General features: G+C 41.5%; 1 protein-coding gene across 2 annotated transcripts; it reads left to right on the plus strand.

Annotated features, from left to right (window-relative positions):
- The first annotated feature begins 16,932 nt into the window (after positions 1–16,932).
- spry2 (sprouty RTK signaling antagonist 2) lies at positions 16,933–21,628 on the plus strand. 2 transcript variants are annotated; one of them, XM_027155955.2, is made up of 2 exons: positions 16,933–17,194; positions 19,606–21,628. In XM_027155955.2, the coding sequence occupies exon 2, from the start codon at positions 19,664–19,666 to the stop codon at positions 20,663–20,665; it is 1,002 nt and encodes a 333-aa protein (XP_027011756.1). In that variant the 5' UTR covers positions 16,933–17,194; positions 19,606–19,663; the 3' UTR covers positions 20,666–21,628. The 2 variants fall into 2 exon arrangements, with proteins under 2 accessions (XP_027011756.1, XP_027011755.1); XM_027155954.2 differs by having other exon boundaries at positions 16,934–17,286.
- The last annotated feature ends 568 nt before the right edge of the window (positions 21,629–22,196 follow it).

Consider the following 22,196-nt stretch of genomic DNA (forward strand, 5'->3'; position numbering starts at 1 on the left):
GTTTTTTTTTACATATTTGTTGGGTTGAGTATCTTAAAAACGTACACAACATAAGGAAAATCTTCAGCTGTCTATATGAATTATTATTATTATTATTATTATTATTATTATTATTATTATTATTATTGTTAACTGTGTAATAAAAATTAATAAACATCCTTCCTAATCTGTACAAATGTCATTATACAGTATATTTTATCCTGGATTTATTGTTAAAGCTCATTGAGCACTTATTTGCAGACCGTAGTGTTATGGTGTGCAGTAGCACTATTTGACGAGCAGATGGCGAACTAATACTTCATGTTCAGTATTGTAGAGTACAGTAATAATTACTCTTTAATAATTGTGCTAATAATCAGGGGCAGTTCTAGGCCTTTTTAGGGTGGCTCCAGCCCCCCTGTCTGTGATCTCAGCCACCCTAAAACTATAAGTATAATTTTTACTTTCAAAAATAAAAAATAAAAATTACGTTAAAACGCAGGACATGTCGTCGATGGGAAAGAAAATTACTTATCAGTTTGATCCAAGAGCGATTTTTTTTTTACTTTGCTTTTACGCACGTGCGTTGTAGTCTTTCAATATTGCGTCATCAGCTGTCTGCTTTATTTGAACGGAGAAGCTCAGGTACGCGCAGCGTGCACGCGCAGTCAGAGCTGGAGGCGTTTATCTATAACGTTAATCGGCGGAAAGACGAAAAGACGGTTATAGAAGGTTTTTTTTTTAATAAAAATTAACTGCAAATAATTTTCACAAATCCAGGGAATTTGGCACTCATGAGGCTGTACAATGTTATGCTATTTGTGTTCAAATAGTTTGCAAGGTTGTGTTTTGTGTCTGTTTCTCCCACAAAAGCATGTTTTTCTAATGAAAACACATTTATATAGAAGTTTTCATTATTTAATTATAGAGGCATTTCTTTTTAAATGCTTATTGTGAGGATGGATTTTATATCATCCCACAAGTAAAGGTTTGTTGGAGGTACAGTTATAAAACGTTGTACTACTACTGCATGTTTCTGCTATAGTAGTGAACGTAATGTACAGAGATTTGTGTGGCTGTAGTATATACTGTATACAGTACTGTGGTGACATTAAAAAAAGTTCAGTTTTACCAATACCAGTGAAATGTCACTATTCTTATTACCAGAGTTGTAGCACAAACAAAATATTAATGCAAACAATCTATTCAATACTAAATAAAAATAACCTTTATTGATTTGGTCTTTGTCTTGTGAATATTTGTTTATTAATGACTGCATTCATTGGACACACAGTTTGTAGAGAATGCACACATACATGAACTGATTTGATTCAAGACTGGCATCATTACATCATGCATAAAATTTTGGTGTCCACTTTTTCCATTTTAAATAATACCCTAACTTTTGGCTTACTATGTAGTCATATAATATATAATATAAAACTCTTCTTCTTTTAAATTCTCACTGAGAACTAAAACCCCTAAAGATGAAACCCTAGAACCGCCCCTGGTTGTAATTCAGATTCACTTTTTTTTATTTATTTCGCATTTAATTGATATATCGTAATTCTTTTCATAATATCTCAGTAGACATTTACTGAGAAGTCAAATATGACGAAATATAAACGATCAACGAGTCAACGATTAAATCAATAACTGTAGTACATTCATAAAGGGTTTATCTGGGAGAATGAGGAGCAGATTCCTTCTGATCTGGGACGTATTTCCAAGAGAGGGCATCAGGCTTCCCATTGTTGGACCAGCGGTAAAAGCAGGGGTGTAGATTACGCGGGCGGGGGACGCGGGGAGAGTTGTGTTCACCACATGTTGAGGTTTTAATGGAGCAATGTATATAAATACAGAGTGATTTAAAATTCAAAGAGATAAGAAAGTTTAAGATAGTCTATACATGACGTTCACGGCAATCAGTCACTCACTTGTCACGTCATCATTCGGTTACGATGAGCTCAAAGCGGAAAAAACGCTTCACTCCTTTTTTATAAAAATGTCAAGCAGTGTAAGTTGGCATATGGTGTCCGAATTGTGTTGCGCAATGTTTAGTAACTCTGCCTGTTGCTCTTGTTGAATAATTACCAAGTTTTAATTTAAGGGATTATAAGGAAAAATAGCTGCTTTGACAAACGTTATATAAACTCTTTTAAAACGTCTTTTGTTTTAACAAGTGTGTTATCAAAACCCTTCAAATAAGATAATGTTGAACTGATATTTTACAGCAGGTTTAACTCTGCCAATTCTACATAACATCAAGTATGTCTCACTGTATGTACACGACAGAGACGAGGATGACGAATAGTGACATTAAACATGTCCCCCCCACTTTATTTCACATTTCGTCTCCCCCCCCCCTCCCACACACACACACACACACACACACACTTTTTAAGTGATGGGTATGCCCCTGGGTGAAAGGATAGGGTAAAGTTAAAACACCTGTAAAAGACGGGCCAACCAGGTCAATGTTCTGATAGCCAACACTAATGCAGACCTTCAGAAGTGGTTTGGAGCAGGCTGGGGACCCTTGGCTTGTTGCTTATTGCTGGCCCTTCCTTCCTAGCTAAATGGTGGCATCCGGAACTCTGTCACTGTGAAAACAAGGACACAGTGGTTTCTAAACTCTCGCTGTGTAGTATGTTCGAGTCGGATGTAGTCCAGTTTATTGTCCAGGCAGCAAACGTTTGAAAGTACTGTAGAATGGACAGGGATTTTTTAGCCTAGTTTTTGACACCCGACCGCTTGTCACACTCCCGCTTCCTCAAACGCCGCTTTCGACATCCCCTCTCTTGGTCACAGGCATAACGTGACACCAAGGACTGGAGGCCTTGTCTCCGCAGCGAGCCGAGGTCATGAAGCCTTTCCAACACATCTTCATGCAGTTTGGTTATTGCATGATTTCTGTACTGGTGATCATATACATGAACACAGCTGACTCTGGTGTCCATATACTAAGAGAAGTCAGGCTAAAAATCACAAACAGCACCATATTGTAACCGGAGTGGCCGACGCGTGCTACTACCGTGCCGCCGTCCAGTATCTTTTATAAAATAGGACTCATCACTACAGCTATTGTTACCTGGAGGAAGTAGATGTGATCGTGTTTGCCTGAAAGCTGCTTCAGCTCAGTGACTCTATTCTTAAGACCAGTGATCTCCTGCTCCAATTGTTCCAGGATTCATCCAGGTCGACTCAGTTCAGCCTTCTCCAGCGCCGTCACCTCTGAGTGCTTTTTCTCCATGGAGCTGATCAATCATCTCATTGTCCACCACTGCTGTCTGCACATGGAACTGTTAAGAAACACACATACAAACACTTCCTATTCTTACTGTAAATGGATGACTGGTTGTTCATGTTGTGTGTGTTTCTGGAAGCAGCTCTGTCTATTCTACACACTTTACAGGAACTGTGAGCACAGCGAGTAGGATCACTGGGACCTTCAGGAGATCTAGACACACAAGCTGAATTGAGCCACTGATAAGTAACTGATTGTAATATGGGATTTTGCAGTAAACATAACTCAGCAATCTGATTTATATTGAATAGTATTGAAATGGGGAGCTGAGAGAGTGAGAAACAAAGAGTGGATTCTTTATCACTGTGGGTGCAAAAGTTATACATGCAGTTTCAATAATTATACATCTTCAACTACAAATTATTTATATTTAAATGCTATAGAAACAGTCCAGAGATGGATGGACTGAACTGTTGTTGAACTGGGTCTTTAAATGAAATCAACATTTTTACCATTTACACATGATTTTTTTATCATACTTTATACATCAGGTATTTATCGCAATTTACTGACGTTCGAGTCTCGGGCCGGCCACGAGTGAGGTGCCCTTGAGCAAGGCACCGAACCCTCCCCAACTGCTCCCCGGGCACCGCAGCATAAATGGCTGCCCACTGCTCCGGGTGTGTGTTCATGGTGTGTGTTTGTTCACTGCTGTGTGTGTACACTTTGGATGGGTTAAATGCAGAGAACGAATTCTGAGTTTGGTTCATCGTACTTAGCCGTATGTCACGTCACAACAATGTTTATTTCCTAACAATTTTTTTTATCTGTTTTTTCTTTTTTCCAAACAGGAAATTTTTAAGACTTTTTCATTTAATGACATCTTCAACACTACTTTTTTGACACTTGAAAATACATAAGAAACACTAATGTTTATGTATTCTGAATTTTATCTCTGAATGGTAAATATAACATATATATTATGATTTTCATTTAATTGTCCTACTGAAAATTGATAACGGCAAAAGACAATTATTTGCAGAAATATAGATATTTGTAAAGGATTCACAAACTTTCAGTCAACACTGTAAATTCCATTAGATTCAAATCTGTTTACAATTATATTATGATATTTAAATTTTTAATTTAATAAATAATTAAATATTATTATAAATAATTATAAAAACTTATAAAAACTTGAATCATGCAGATTGCATTATGACATTATATACCTGCTGTTTCATATTTAATACACATATATTCAACAACATTTTACTATAACATTCTGTATAAAATATACATTTTTTTATTAGTTGTGTCAATAAAGTATATATTCATATAATAAAATCAATATTAACATATATGCTATTTTTACCATAACTTTTTCAATATGGGCAAAGATTTCCCTGCAAAATATTAGCAAATCAATCTGTGAAGGCAGCCATATTGTAAAGACAGCCTAAAGCCTGTTATTGACTGCAGAGGGGCTACAGCTACAGCAGGGGGCAAAGATTTTTCTTACAGAGACCCACAGTTATAAAAAAAGACTTCCAATTAGTGTTCAAGACTCAAACCACTGGTGTAGTCTACGTGATACGCAGGTGTACGCCGTATACCCACTAAGAAAGGCCAAGGATTTCCGTATACCCACTTAAAAAACCGTGAGGAAAAGTAACAATAGCGTTTTGTGACAGAACTTTCATTTATATTCACCCAGTCTGCGTTGCGAACACAGACTGTGGTTGCGATTGCGAATCACTAAAGTTTTTGGACCATTGGGGCTTCCGTGGCCTGTGACCTGATCTGACGTCACCTACCAAGGAGGAAAATCAGTTGCTTGGCGGTGTTTTTTGGCACAAATTTGAAATTAACTAACTAATATAAAAGAAGATCTGAAACGAAAGCAGACTACAAACTACACTCTTTGAGTGTTTTCGGAAGCCTGCGCCTAAAGCTACAGCAGCTTCGTGTGACATTTCAGCCACAGCCCGAGTACAAATGTATTTGGAAAGCTTTGTAAACTACCAGTTCATTCAGTTCATAATATTCTGCAATGAAAGAGTGTTGGTGATAAAACTGAACAAATGTTTACTGTTCTCTCTTAAATGTACATTGAAAATTGACAGCTGATAAAACCTGTGCTACAGGTCCCATATTCATATAACATTTAAGGCTAAATGTAGCTCTTAAAGGTATAGTGTGTCATTTTTCAAAATATCATCTTTTGTGTTAAACAGAAGAAAGAAACATACAGTTTTGGAACAAATTGAGGTTGAGGAAATGACACAATTTTCATTTTTGGGTGAACTTTACACCACTATACACCACTGACTAAAACACAGTATGAGTGTTTAAATGCAGGATAAAAGCTGTCTAGATTTTCATGAATAGCTTTTCTTAGGTAAAGGAGCAGATCTGGAGGGTTCATGTGCACTGAGTGTTTGGTGAACTGCGATGTCTGGATGTTGTCTCCTTACCACCCTATAACACTATGGAGTGGTGTGACACTTTACATCCCAGGAAGCCCTCATGTCAACCATCAGATGATTACAGGGCTGTCAAGTGTCAATTGAGAGTGACAGTCATGCATTTGGGTCTTTTCTCCCGCTCTTCCACCACACATCTGGGAATGCTTCTTTAAGGAAGTTGTGTCTGAAGCTCTGTGTGCACACACACCATTTAATGGCTCGGAAAGGACACGTGACGGAGTAATCACTCGCCAGTAAGTCCATATAAAGGCATCTACATCACGCTGCTCCAGCTTTCTTTGTCTTCAGGAAGCGCTCTGTGTATGTGTGTCGTTTGTCTGTCTGTCTGTCAAGTGCAGGGAAGAAAAAAAATAGGGAAAGACTAGGCAAAATGTTATAGTCTAAGCACTTTAAGAGATGCGTGCATCCGTGCCCCCACTTTATCACGGCGGGCGACGCGCATTCTCTTTGTGTGGTGTGTTTGGGAGAGGAGCATGCCCGGTCGGCTCTCGAGGGAGGGATTCCCTCTCCGCACGCTCCGATCCCGCCTGGCTGTATTTTCAGCTTCGGCTGCGCCCCGTGGTTCGGGTCCTGTGTCTGCCGAGGCAGCGCGGCGGCTTCAATCATGGGGTTCCCAAGTTGAGTTAACGGAGGCGGAGCAAGAGACGGGTGTTCCCCTTTCTCTTGCCCTCTCCCCTGACTCCGATCGCTCGGTTTCACGTTCGGGAGCTTGCTCTGCGATTTCTCCCAACCCGGAAGAGAGCATGCTGCTTTCCGCGTCCGGCTCTGAGGAGCTCGATGTCGAAGGGGCTTTCCACCTCAGAACGTCCGACGCAATCAGTCGCGTTCGAGGAGCTCCTCGAGGTAATAACTCGGGCTGTTGAGAAGCTGAATTTAGATTGGCCTGAGGAGGTAGTTGGTGTCGCCCATTCTAAGCTGGACGACCGCTTTCTCACTTCAGGCCGTCAGCCACCTGCACACAGGCGTCTGCCATTCCTTCCATCCAAGCCATGTAGGACCACTTCGGCCATTGTGGGTAAGGCCTATGAGGCAGCGGGTCAAGCGGGTCCAGCACTGCACACCATGGCGGTCTTGCAGGCCTGCCAGGCTGATCTGCTAGCAGAGTTGGATGGCGGTGAAGGGCTGGGCCCCGAGAACAGCCGATATTTTGTTGTTCTCAAGAAGGACGGGGGGCTGCGTCCGATTCTGGACCTGCGGGCTCTGAACTGTACTCTGAAGACTTACAAGTTCAATATGCTCATGCTCAAGATGATCGTGTCCCAGATCAGATCCGAGGACTGGTTTGTCACGATCGACCTCAAAGATGCTTATTTCCACATAAGCATTCTGCCGGAGCACAGGAAGTTCCTCAGGTTCGATTTCGGGAGCGAAACATACCAGTATCATAAAGACCCCGGTTCTTGGCCTTGGGTCCCATTCTAGGGGCGTGTCACCGTCGCAGGACTCTTTCGACGGACGCCTCACTCTCGGGCTGGGGCGCAGCCTTAGATGGCCGCCCGGCCCAAGGTCTATGGGAGGGCCCCTGTCTCTTATGGCACATAAATTGCCTGGAGATGAGGGCTGTGTTTCTAGTGTTGCAACACTTTCTCCCGCACCTCGAGGGCTGTCATGTCCTAGTGCGAACAGACAGAACCGCGGTGGTGTCCTATAGCAACCATCAGGGCGGTCTGCGTTCACGCCCCCTCTTCAGGTTGGCTTGGCAGATTCTGCTCTGGGCAGAGACCAGATTTCTTTTGCTAAGAGCGGTTTTTATCCCAGGGCGTGTAAATCGGGAGGCAGACTTCCTGTCGAGGCAGGTGCTGAGGCCCGGGGAGTGGCGTCTTCACCCTCACGTGGTGGAGCGAATCTGGCAGATTTTCGGCCGGGCGGAAGTGGATTTGTTCGCCTCAGAGGAGTCGATCCACTGTCCGCTGTGGTTCTCCCTCTCTCACCCGGCCCCGTTGGGCCTGGATGCCCTGGTATGGACGTGGCCGAGGCTCCGTCTGTACACCTTTCCCCCGGTAGCTCTGCTCCCGCAAGTCCTAGCCAGAGTGCGCCACGACCGGGTCAACCTTCTCCTAGTTGCCCCCCGTTGGCCCTCTCGGGTTTGGTTCATGGACCTAGTCTCCCTCCTGAACGGCACTCCATGGGAGGTTCCCGTCAGGAGGGATCTCCTCTCTCAGGCGCAGGGGGCAATTCTTCACCCCCGCCCCAAGATGTGGAAGCTTTGGGTCTGGCCCCTGAGGGGGACCAGCTCCTAGACGCAGGCCTCTCAACTGAGGTGACAGAGACTCTGCTAAATGCTAGAGCTCCCTCCACTAGGAAACTATATGCTCTGAAGTGGAGGCTTTTTCGCCTCTGGTGTGACGAGCACTCTCAGGATCCAGTTCACTACCCGGTTGGTACAGTGCTGGAGTTCTTGCAGTCTTGCTTTTCTCGGGGCCTGTCCCCGTCTACTCTAAAGGTGTACGTGGCTGCAGTTGCCGCGAACCACGAACCTGTCCTTGGGGCCTCCTTGGGTAGGCACCCTTTGGTCTCTCGCTTTCTGCGTGGTGTCAGGCGGCTGAGGCCTTCCTCTAGGCCACGCCTTCCTTCCTGGGACCTCTCTGTGGTCCTGGCCCTTGGAGTCAGCCTCTGAGAAGTTTCTGACCCTGAAGTCAGCTCTGCTTCTTGCCTTGGCCTCTCTCAGGAGAGTCGGGGATTTGCAGGCTTTGTCGATCGCCCCCGCCTGCCTAGAGTTTGCCCCCGGCATGTCCAAGGCTATCCTGCACCCCAGGCCAGGATATGTCCCTAAGGTGCCCAGGATGGCGGGATGTCCTATCATCCTGCAGGCCTACTGTCCCCCGCCCCATGAGTCGGCGGAGCAGGAGAGGCTGCACTTGCTTTGCCCAGTAAGGGCCCTGAGGACTTACGTCCACCGCTCTAGCTCATGGCGTAACTCCTCAGCCCTTTTTGTCTGTTTTGGGGGCCGGAATAGGGGTAATCCGGTTTCCAAACAGCGCCTGGCGCACTGGGTGGTGGAGGACATTACTCAGGCCTATGAGGTGCGCGGTCATGCCTCACCTCTTGGCATCAGGGCCCACTCCACTAGGGGTATCGCCTCATCCAGTGCCTTGGCCAGGGATGTCCCCATTGAAGATATTTGTGCTGCGGCAGGGTGGTCCTCTCCGCACACCTTTATCAGATTCTATGACCTGGACTTGGACCCCACTCCAGGGTCCCAGGTACTGCGGGGCCTATGATGTGCTGTTCCCAGTCTGCTCGTGCTCTCTCACGGCCTCTGGCGCAGTCATCGACCGGTGCATGGCGGCATGGGTATTGGCATTCCCATAGCGTCAGCACTGACGCAGCGTTGAGTTCCCTCGAAAGGGAACTACACCAGGTTACGTATGAAACCCGGTTCCCTGAGAAGGGAACGAGACGCTGCATTGCTGGCCACGCCCCAGGCATCCGTTCACGCTTCCTTCAAACAAAGAGAGCTGGAGCAGCGTGACGTAGATGCCCTTATATGGACTTACTGGCGAGTAATTACTCTGTCACGTGTCCTTTCCGAGCCATTAAATGGCGTGTGTGCACACAGAGCTTCAGACACAACTTCCTTAAAGAAGCATTCCCATAGTGTCAGCACTGACGCAGCGTCTCGTTCCCTTCTCAGGGAACCGGGTTACATACGTAACCTGGTGTAGTTTTGATGTGTTTCCCAGATAATCAGCATGAGTTTTTTATGAGTGTCTGTAACTTAGCCAACAGTTTTACAGCCTGTTCACTGACAACACCTGCTCAGAACAAATCTAGGACACTGGTTCTCAAACTGGGGGCCCTGTGATGTCCCTCTTGCCTGTCTTCAAAACTTGAGAGCCCTGCGATTACAAGCATAGCTAATATTTTTCTTTCTCTTTTCTCTCTTTTTTTTCACTCATTCTCTCTCTGTCTCTGTTTAGATTGTTAAGTTTGTTGGTTTGCAGGCTTGTTAGTTCCCAGCAGTCTGAAAATAGTAAAATGATGCACAAATACAACCAATAGAACAAAAAAAATAACAACAAAAACAACAGTGTCACAATTATTTGGGACATTTTCTTGTCATACCACCAGAGGGCAGCCATGCACATTTTAAGTGTGTGTTTTAATTCCCATGTTTGTTATGCACCTGTTCTAAGTTTAGTAATTAGTTTCCCAGTCAGTTAGTTACCTGTTTCAAGCTCCCTTTGTGTTTCCAGATTGTTGTCTATATACGTTTTGTTTAATTTGACGACGGTTTTCAGTTTAGTTGTTTGTTCAGCATTGTGCTGTATTTACTCTCTCTACAGAGAGCCAGAGGCTGATTTACACTAACTATAGATCAATGAGAAGTTTGTCCTTGTGTTTGTGGTAGTCTAGGGTTTAAGGTGTTAGCCAACCAATTGGAAGATTGTGAGCTTGATTCCCAGGTTATTCAAGCTGCCACCTGGCCCCTAAGCAAGGCCCTTGACCTTCCGATGCTGATCTAGTGAAAAAAAAATTAAATAAAAATGTAAGTTGCTCTGGATAAGGATTTTTGCTAAATTCAGTAAATGTACATATTCTTTTACAAAAAAAACAAGTTGTGAAACGACCTTTTTGTGGATTACAGGACAAAACATCTCCCTTGTCCAGGAAGGATTCAAAGATCCTAAGCATGTGTGTGCATTTCGTTCAGTGCTTGACCACTGTAATCATTCATTCATTCATTTTCTACCGCTTATCCGAACTTCTCGGGTCACGGGGAGCCTGTGCCTATCTCAGGCGTCATCGGGCATCAAGGCAGGATACACCCTGGACAGAGTGCCAACCCATCGCAGGGCACACACACACTCTCATTCACTCACACACTCACACACTACGGACAATTTTCCACATATGACAATCAACCTACCATACATGTCTAATAATAATAATTGAATATCACTTAAAGAATATCAAATCAACCATTTTTCAAGCAGAAGTAAAGGCATAAAATCTTTTTGTGTCAGTTTCCATTTCAATGCAATGATATTGTCTCTTCAAACCAGATACTTACTGTATAATACATGATCACACTTGGGGAGTGCTGGAATCTGTATCCTCTAATTGTTGTTCAGGAATCCAGTCTGGGGGCCGTGTGATTCTCCCGTTTGTTTATCATTCTTACAGAGGTTGTTGTTCACCAGAAAGGTTTTCAGTATGGACACAACACAGCAAAAACACAGTCCCAATCAAGTTCCCCATTGTCCAAATGTTGTCTCAAAACAGACTGAAGTCCACGTGTGCCAGTCCCAATCTCTTCCCACTTTTTCATTGACCACCTTTCTTGCATTTTTCAGTTTATTTATGGCTTCAGTAAATGTTCCTTCATGTCAGTATTGTTACTGATATAAGCTTAACACTGGTCAAAAATAAGCACACACACTTTTACCCACTTTCTAAAACCTTTCCTTCCTTTATTCTCCCTAATAAGTAGTAAGGGGCCGATGTCTTTGTCTAGTAGGAGCTGGTTTAAGTGAAGTTCTGTAGCTTGTTATTGAAGCAATTGGAAAAAATGTGCAACATGCTTTACCCAGTTGATTGCCTCAGTTGTGGGAAAGTCTGTTTTGAAGGGGTGGTTCCACAGGCCTGGGTCAGTGGGAAAAGCCACAAAAGGTAAATCGATATTATTTCAACACCAGGCTCCTCAAGCTCCTGCTTAGAAATAGGCAGTGGTTTATCTTTTTCCCCTTCAGCAATATATACATCAGAACCATGCACATCATCAGAACTCTTCTCTGAGGTGTTAATACTTATTGTTTAAAAAAAATTATCACCATTTCTGCAGGTTAGTCTGCTGATGGTGTCAACTACACCCACATTTTCAATCTGTCTATTAACACCATCATGTTCCTTAATTGTTGCTTAATAGTATTGTGGATCTAATTCCATAATTAAGTTTTGAGCTTGCAGAATTTTTAAAGGCTCCTCTCACCCTGCCCATAGACTGTTTGTCTCCTTTTCCTCTGGTAGACAGTTCAGAAGCCTCCTGACAAAAACCAGTGGACTGAGGAACAGCTATTCACAAGGGCTCGCTCCTTGCTGAACTCTGCCACTCAGTGTCCACCCATCCCTGTATAATACTGTATGTCAATAGTTCCCAACCTGTATATCTTGTCCATAGCATATTCATCTGTATATTATCCTGTTCATACTGTCAATACAGTACTCACAGTGTAAATAATATACATCTTCCACTTGCTGATTATTACACTTCTGGTTCGTTGCCTTGTACTTGTACATGTGTAATGACAATAAAGTTGAAATCTAATCCAATCTAATTGTTTTAACCATGTCTAAATAAATTTGTATTTTGTGTTTATTTGTGTGCAGAGTTTGCATGTTCTCCCCGTGCCTCGGGGGTTTCCTCCGGGTACTCCGGTTTCCTCCCCCAGTCCAAAGACATGCATGGTAGGTTGATTGGCATCTCTGGAAAATTGTCCGTAGTGTGTGAGTGTGTGTGTGAATGAGAGTGTGTGTGTGATGGGTTGGCACTCCGTCCAGGGTGTATCCCGCCTCGATGCCCGATGACGCCTGGGATAGGCACAGGCTCCCCGTGACCCGAGAAGTTCGGATAAGAGGTAGAAAATGAGTGAGAGTGAGTGAGAGTGTTTATTTGTATTTTGTGTTTTATGATACTTGCCTTAGGACAACAGATGAAATTTAGCTATTGTGCTAATTCTGGCATATTTACACTGATGCTTATTGCTGACTTGTTGATTAATGTGCACTGTCCTAATTCAAATTAAATAAATAAATAAAAATAAAATAAATAATCTATTACAAAATGGTAGTACTGATATGTGGTATTACAAACCTCTAGTATTGGTATGTGTCCTATTGGTGCTGATGTTATCTCTCTAACATTATTTTGGGTGCATACTTCACACTAAGCCATCTACCATCACTTGCAAATCACAAGATAAAGATCCAAGATTGTTGTCTGGTTTTGCTAATCACTGCACCACCAAGCATATCTAAAAAAAATGACAGTAAAAGAGTATTAGCTGTGATGCCACTGGCATCTCTGGTGGTGCCCCTCTGTTGCCACGCTGAAAGTTCATTACAGGTTGCCTGGTGCTGAATACGAACAATGTCATGTCATGTTAAGAGGTGGTACACTGTGTGTATTAGCAGAGAAAGTATGTATGTATGTTGGCACCCAGACCCTTAGTCAAGTGACATGCTGTAGTATGAGCTTTCAACTTAGCCACTTGCGCAGAACAAGGTTGTTCACAATGCTGTGAAACTACAGTTACTAAATCATGTCGTTTTACTACTGAGTACCTGTATGAACCTCATAGAAAGTAACTCAAACTATTTAAAAAAATATGAACAAAACAGGTTCTTATTTAGCAAATTGTCTATATTTTATCTACAAAGAAATCTGACATCTGAAAAGAGTGTTCCATCACAGTTTGGAAGTGAGGACTAGAAAAATATTAGGAACAAAACTGTGGCTGTTCAACCATTGACAATATTTTGTGATCCAATCTCACCTAAAGCACCACAAATTCAACTACAAGGCCTTAGAAGTATAGAACAGGAAGAGCAATGTTAGGTATGTATGTATGTATGTATGTTAGGTCCCATTCCAACCAAACTATTGAAAGAGGTGTTACATACAGCTGGAGATCCTCTTCTCAATATTACTACCTCATTATCTTTAGGTCACGGCCCTAAACCTCTCAAGTTGGTGGTTATTAAGCCTAACCTTTGTTTTGTGTTTTTCTTCTAATTCTGTGAATATTGGTCACACAGTCATCCGTATATGTAGAGTCTCCGCTTTCTGACTGAACCAAAGTTGTGTTTGTGTCGTTTAATGGAGGATTACAGGAGTCAAAATTCATAGGTATGACATGTTTACAAATTTTTGTTGACTTGTTTTTAGCTTCAGACCAAGACTGCATCTCACGATTAGTTCACTGCATTCGAACTAGTGCTGCATTCGACAGTATAGATCATGACATTCTCTTAGATCGCTTACAAAATTCTACAGATATTCAGGGACAGGCTACGTACCTACCTGTCTGATTGATACCATTATGTAGATTTGGATGGATAATGTCTAGTTTAACACCAGTGACATATGGGGTCCTTCAAGGATCAGTTGTAGGACCCCTGCTTTTCTCCCTTGAGAAACATCATTAGAAGGCATGGGATTAATTTCCATTGTTATGTTGACAATACCCAGTTATATATCTCGTAAAAAAAAAAATAGATTGTCTTAGTTAATTGAGTGTGTTAAAGTCATAAAAGATTGGATGACTTGTAATTTTCTATTTTAAAATCCAATAAGACTGAAAGAGTACTTATCGGTCCAAAAACCAGTAACAAGAAGCTTTCACAATTCTGTGAGAATCCTGAGACATCTACAGATCTACCAGCTCCAGTTGGACTCTATGATACTAAGGAGGAGATCTGAACTCCATTTGATCCTTACACCAATACAACATTTGTTTGACTGTATATTTATAATCACACCCTCCAGTGTCACCCATATGAGGATGGGTTCCCCTTTAAGTCTGGTTCCTCTCAACATTTCTTCCTTTACCAATTTAAGGGAGTTTTTCCTTGCCACTGCTGCCTGAGTCACCTCAGAGTTGCTCATTGGGGATAAATACATACACATTGTGAACTATATATATATCTAATAATAATCGTGAATTTTTTATTCTATTAATTCTTTATATTATTCCTTATGTTTACCGTCTGTTCTATGTTTATGTTCTGTAAAGCTGCATAGAGACAATGTCTACTTTAAAAAGCACTATACAAATAAACTTGAATTGAAAACTTGAATTGAACTTCCATAGAGGGATGTACTGTAACTAGCTGGACAATGAATGACCTGGGTGTTATATTAGACAGGAACTTGTTTTTCATCAATAACATCACCTATATTTAAGAGAACAGCTTCCTTAGAAATATTTCCAGGCTAAGAAACATTCTATTTTTATCTGATGCAGAGAAGCTGTTCATGGATCGTTAATAATTAGGCTACAGTTAGAACAAAATACAGTTACCAGCGTTATAGAACAAGAACAAGAAACAAGAAAATATGATCAGATAACGCCAATTTTATCTGATCATACTCATAGCTACCAGTTAAGCTTAGAGTTGTTTACAAACTGCTGCTACTTACGTACAAGGCTCTAAATGGTTTAGCTCCCATGTATCTAAGTCAAACAAACTCTGTTCTGTATCTAACAAACTAAAATCTGTCATGCTCTTTAAGATCACAAAACTCTAGACTTCTGGTAGTTCCCAGAATATCAAATTCTACTAAAGGAGAGTGTTTTCATATTTCATATTTGAGCTAAATATACAAAATGGGTGACTGTCAAATGTTGTAAATGTATCACTTTAGCCAAGCATACACATAATACATCCTATAACCTTCCAATCAAATGCAAATTATCATCATGTGCTTGCTAATATTATCATTTTCTGCCCACTCCCCGAGGCATATAGAAATTGTTCCAGCTCCAGTTGTGTTCCACTACATGAAGATTTCATACCTTCAAATAGAAGAGCCAACCGTGTGAAGATCCCCAGGTATCTAGAGATGTTCCAGCTCTAGTTGGAGCTTCACTTCATGAAGAAAAATGTAGGTAAGGTATCTACTACGCAGGTAGATTTCGAAGAAGAACCTAGTGACATTTCTTTGATCGGAACCAGTAATATTATTGTCTACATGATTAGCTATCATATTGTTTGCCTTTAAAATAATAGTCTGAATTTTCTGCCTGATACTCCGTTTCACCACTGAAATAATTCATGGATTTATTGCGGATGCAGTTTGCACATCACTGCAGTGGTTTTACTCCTAATTTTTCTACAGTGCTCAGCAGTAGCAGTACTTGTGTATAGATAATGGTTAGGCAGAAATAAATGACCAGCAACAAAGCCACAAACAAAATAAATTAGAGAGGTTATCACGCCTGATGTACTGTATGCTATAGTCGATTGAATTTTTAGAGTAAGTCTGTAACAGGCAGGTAAGAGGGGATAGCATACACTCATCCAAACACAAATTCCAAATCAACTGCATCTCATAAACCACACAAATGACCTAGCTGTATAGCTCAGATTATTCACTCATTGAAAAAGGAAATGGGACTCATTTTCCTTCTTATTTATTATGTGGGCTCATCAAGGTGTATGTCACCCTGACCCAGTGGTGAGGAGACCACCATGTTACTTCCCACATCGTTTTAGTGGGTTGTTTGCACTTGGCTTAGAATTTCACTTTTATATCAGTCTAATGTAAAAAAAAAAAAGCCATGTATCATCACCATGTAAAAAAGGGATGAATTCTTAAACATATTTCTGTTCATATAAGAGTTAAAACCACACTTTACACATTACAGCATTTGGCACACACCCTTATCCAGAGCAACGTGTGACACATCTCACACAATGAAACTCCTTTTCCCACTGAAACTTGTGTGTCCTTCGTAACTGTCAGTCACAGTGAAGGGGGCGGGGCATTGATGCAGAGGAACTAGCAAGCAGTAGACAAACAGAGAGAGACAAACAGACAGGCAGACATGCAGACACAGTATCAGACGGCATTCACGCAATGCTACAGTCAGAAAGTCAGTCAGTCAGTCAGATAGACACTGAGACAGAAATCTCATTAAAGCAAAGAACAATAACAGGTGTGTGGTCAGGGTTCTCCTTCCTATCTCACTCTTTCTCACCTCTCTCATATTATTATTATTACACATATATATATATATATATACACACACACACACATACACATGCAAACACATTCACACTCACACACACACACACACACACACACACACACACACACACACACACATACAAACATACACACACACACACACATGCACGCTCACACAAGTACAAACACACATAGACATGCACACACGCATACATACACACACACACACGTACAGTACACGCAAACACACACACATACACACGCACACACACATACACGCTCACACACGTACACACACACATACACGCTCACACACGTACATACACACGCACACACACATACACAAACATACACACATATTTTACTAATACCAATAGCTATGCATTGCTTAATGTAATTATTATTGTTTAGAATTAAGTTTTTGTTCAAATTTTGTTGTGATTTGTTTAAAAGTTGTGTATCATTTTTGTTCCGATACGACCTGTTTTCTGGTGATGTGGCAACCCACCGTGCCTGTGCGCGCGCGGACCGGATGCGTTACATCCTGCGGGACAAAGAGCTGCTCTGTTTCCACTTCGCATACACACACGCATACGCACACGCGCGCGCATGCACGCACGCACGCGTGCGCGCGTGGAGCAGCTTCAGTTTGGCTCGTGCACTTGGACTTGCGGCGCCATTTCTGACTTTACAGCTTCAGAGTTTTTAAATAAAAAGTGATGAAAACTTTGAGGACATCCATTTATTCTCTTTTGTGCTAGAGGATGTACTGAGCTCTCTACATCGGTGGGACACACACACACACACACACACACACACACACACACACACACACACACACACACACACACACAGGGGCTCGGAGTGTTGACATTACGGTGAGTTTTTAAGCTTAACATTTAAGCAATTATTCTGTGGAGCTCAGTGATAAAGTGTAAATAAATGGAAGCTTTGTTACTTAACATCAACATTAACATTCATGTTGTTTTAATCTTTAAGACTTTTACAGAATAACTCGTGTGTGTGTTTGTGTGTACGTGTGTGTATGTATGTGTGTATCTGCGTGTGTGTGTGTATCTGTGTGTAGGTGTGTGTATATATGTATGTGTACGTGTGTGTTTGTTTGTATGTGTCTGTGTATATATGTGTGTGTGTGTGGGTGTGTATATGTGTGTGTGTACGTGTGTGTGTGCGCATGTGTGTACATGTGTGTGTACATGTGTGGGTGTGTGTGTGTGTGTACGTGTGTGTGTGTTCTTGTGTGTGTACGTGTGTGTACATGTGTGTTTGTGTGTGTGTACGTGTGTGTATGTTTGTGTGTGTGTACGTGTGTGTATGTATGTCTGTGTGTACGTGTGTGTGTGTGTACGTGTGTGTTTACGTTTGTGTGTACATGTGTGTTTGTGTGTGTGTATGTGTGTGGGTGTGTGTGTACGTGTGTGTATGTGTGTATGTGTGTGCGTGTGTGTGTACGTGTGTCCAGTTGCGAAGTTAATGTGAGCAGTTAAGAGTTTGTGTTCATGCACAAGTCGCAGTGCATTATGGGTATTATGGTTTTAATGGATATGGAGTTTTTACATGCAGCAAAACAAACATTAAGCTCCATTCAGTGGACCTTTTGACTTTGTCTAACTATTTATATGTCTGTCTTTCTGTCTGTCTAACTGACTGTCTTTCTGTCTGTCTAACTGACTGTCTTTCTGTCTGTCTAACTGTCTGTCTTTCTGTCTGTCTAACTGACTGTCTTTCTGTCTGTCTAACTGACTGTCTTTCTGTCTGTCTTTCTGTCTCATAGACTGACTGTCTGTCTTCCTCTCTGTCTGTTTGTCTATGTGTGTCTCTGTTTTTCTCTCTATTTGTCTGTCAGTCTTTCTGTATGTGTTTCTCCATCTTTATTTTAATCTGTCTCTCTCTGTCTGGATATGGATGACTTTTATGTGATGTCACAATTGTACTGCAGATATTCTCACCTCCTCATAGCATCAGGGTCGAGAGTTCAAATTTAAGCTCACGTTGTTGTCTGCCGAGAGTTTCACATGTTCACAAAGCTTGTGTATTAAAACCTACACACTTCAGGCCCTAACTGGAGCAGGGTAGCAAGTGACATCTAACCTAGTGAGTAAATAATAACGTAGCAAGTGAAAGCATACATGATGACAGGTAGCATAATGAGGAACATTTAGCCTAGCATGTAACATCAACAACAAGTGAAAAGTAGCTGAACTATGTGAGTAAATGTAAAATAGTGAATACAAGTTAAGTTAGTGAGTGAAAAATAATCTAGTGAGTAACACCAAACCTGACTAGAGACTTCTAACCCAGCTAATCAAAGCTATTGTAGTGAGTTAAAAGTAACCTTGCAAGTGACATCTAAACTAAACTAGAGAGTGAAATATAATCTAATGAGTTAAAGGGAAAAAATAGTGAATGAAAGATGCGTGAAAGATAAACTTGTGTGTGAAAGCTAACCTAATGACTGTAAGATAACCTAGCAAGGGAAAGATTACTGAAAGATAACTGAAAAGCCACAAGCAGAACTACTGCTGTGTAAACTGTCTGGTTTTAAAGTTTTTGTGTAAAAAAAACATTGTTTGCAGGTGAAGCTTAAAAGAGTGAGCCATTAATGACATGAAAGAGAAGGCCACCAGCTTATTTCTGCACAAAGAGTCGTGTGTGTGTGTGTGTGTGTGTGTGTGTGTGTGTGTGTGTGTGTGTGTGTGTGTGTGTGTGTGTGCGCACTATTTGCATTGATTTGTTTATTAGCCTCTTCTGTTGGCTTCAGTTCATGCAGACTAAATTTCCACTAATTCTGTGCTTGTACAGTGAAAACTTCACCCTCAGCAATTCTACACATAAATACAGTCTCTGCCTACTTTCAGATCTTAAAGGATGTTTGAAGCGTGTGTACCACTGTAAATATCGTATATGACGGCCTACTTTTAGTCTTTTTACATTTTTAAGCATGTTAAACATTGCACACTGCAGTTTTTACTATCAGAACAGTCATTAATACTTTTCTGGCTACTTGCTACTTCTGGCCTTATGCTGTAGCTGAAGGTGTTAATGAAACAGGTAGCAAGGAAGCTTTTCACATTTACATCCACATGCTGATTAGGCATATTCTGTTGGCTAGAGTCATGCAGATTTGCATATACAGGGAAGTTGACAAGCTATTTATCACTCTGTTTTCCCTGCAGGACGTTCAGATGTGTTCACTTCGCTCCAGAGAACTTTACATTCCCTTATTGAGCGACTATGGAGCCGAGAGCTCAGGACAGCGGCAGTGGCCTTCTCTCCCTGCACCAGATCCAAGCTGTCCACTCCTGCAACGAGTACACTGAGAGTCCTTCCACCTGGCCCCACACACAGATCTCCGACTCTGCCCCTGATGAAGGTCCTGTGCCAGGTCCAGACGATCACACTCAGGATTCTTCACATTCACTTCAAAGTGCTCACAGGTCTACTGACACCGGGCAACCTTCAGAGCAAGAGACTGTGGTACACAAAGGTGAAACTGTAGAAAAGGAACAGCCAGAGAATGACAAAGAGGAAGTGCAGAAGGGAATCTTTGTGATATCTACTCAGGAGATAAGCATTCTGGGAAATCTGGGCACAAATTTGACAACGGTAAAGGAACAACCGAGGAGCTTCGGACCGAAAAAGGAGGTGTTGGAGGTATGTGAAAGTTTTATCTCAGAGCAGTGGAGTGTGGAAAGTGTAGGCAAACTAGACGTGGCAATACAGGAGCAGCCCAAGAGCTGCAACTCAAAACACGAAGAGTTAAATCTGCTAGTAAGTGCTTCCACAGATCAAAAGAATTTAAAATTGGAATCAAAACAGGAAACAACAAAGAAACTCAACAGGAAGCACCCAAGCCCATGTGATCACTGCAGCCGCTGCAAGTGTAGGGATTGTGCCGCTGAGACGCCCCTTCCGTCCTGCTGGCTGTGTGGGAGTCGATGCTTGTGCTCGGCAGAGGCCCTGGTGGAGTATACCACTTGTGTTTGCTGCCTCAAAGCACTGCTCTACCACTGTTCCAACGATGATGAGGATTCCAATGCAGATGCTCCGTTTTCCTGCCGTGAGTCCGGGAGGTGTACACGATGGAGTTCGGCGGTAGCTATGGCATTCGTCCTGCCCTGCATGCTGTGTTACGCCCCTGCCCGAGGCTGCCTGGCACTCTGTCAACTCTGCTATGCCCATACCCACCGGACTGGCTGCAGGTGCGCAAGTCAACCTGTCAACCATGTTTTCTGATTTGTTTTCTTTCTTTAGGCACTGATGGAGATGATGTTTGTTTTCTACTGTGTTTGTTGCTTGTGTGTTCTTTATTTAATAATAGGATGTGACAAGCAATGACTAGTAGTTTTTATTCAGACTCTGTTTTTAGTTCTAACTTATTATTTTTCTTTTGTCACTCAGTTTTTCATTGAGGTTGTGACTATCAACATTTTACTTTCAGCACTGTAGTCCAGGAAATGTGGCAAAGTGGGAAATGGTCTGGTTCTATATTTCTGTTTGCATTGTTGTGTGATTTTAACAGACATGTTCATTTGTTAGAGCATGTAGTACAGATGTAGTTTTGACACTGTTGATGAAAAAAAAACAGAAGAAAGCAGTGATTTCACTTAGTAATTTGCTTCGACTAATGACCATGAATATGATCATATTTAACTCAGGAATTTGATTATATTGCTATAATATATTTTGATATAACCAATAATAACACTTATTACACTTAAAGTATATATTTGAGTTGTTAAAAAGTGTCATGTCCTACCTGCAGACCTCGACAGATCTTTATATATATATATATATATGTGTGTGTGTGTGTGTGTGTGTGTGTGTGTGTGTGTGTGTGTGTGTGTGTGTGTGTGTGTGTGTGTGTGTGTGTGTGTGTGTATGGAGCATGTATGGTGCATTTATTAGTGCTGTACATGCATTTCAAACATGTTTGCTTTAAATGGTTTGAATTATCCCTGAAGCAATACTTGTAAAATTGTAAAGTGAAAAAAATATGATGTCATTTTAATTTTCTTGGTATAAAGGATATTTATTTTAAGTTTTTATTATACAAGAAAATATTTATTTTTCCAAAGGCACCTAACATGCTAACACTGGGAAGTATAAATGCTGTAAATAATGCAAATAAGACTGCCATGTGTGACGCTTATATTCATTATGAAGTATATAAAATATATGAATGTTGTTGAAATTAAACAAGGTCTTTTTTTTTCTTGCTGCTTTTGTAACATCTGATTACAAAGCGGCATTGTGGAGGATTTCTTTGGCTTTTTGTTGCTAAGATCGACTCTTGGGTCATGTTTCAGAGGGCAGAAGAGCCGATAGAGAGAACAACTGGTACACACACAACCTCACATATGAAGAACTGGTTTGATTCATAACTAGGTAATCATAAACTAACTCAACAAATTCATGTGATTTATAGGATATAAATTCTATTTTGTGTCTTTTCTGATTGACAGGAATCATCAGGTCATAGTCTCAATGCTGTGTGAGCTACTACTTAAATTATCATCAGTCTGGAAGGAGACTGTAAATCGACCTTTCTGGTTTTAGGTAAAACATTTAGCACATCTACGGTCCACCTACAGTCATTTCTAGCTGTGATTCACAAGAATAACACAGTTTTTTATAGGAAATTATAGTGGGGAGGTGTGATTTGTAATAACCACTCCAACTGGTTTATTCCTTTTATAACACATGAATTTCACAGCTATTACAATGTAATATTTCAATGTGTTGGCCTTTAATTAATATTACATTG

The sequence above is a fragment of the Tachysurus fulvidraco genome, chromosome 18 (genome assembly GCF_022655615.1).
Source record: "Tachysurus fulvidraco isolate hzauxx_2018 chromosome 18, HZAU_PFXX_2.0, whole genome shotgun sequence".
Lineage (NCBI taxonomy): Eukaryota > Metazoa > Chordata > Actinopteri > Siluriformes > Bagridae > Tachysurus > Tachysurus fulvidraco.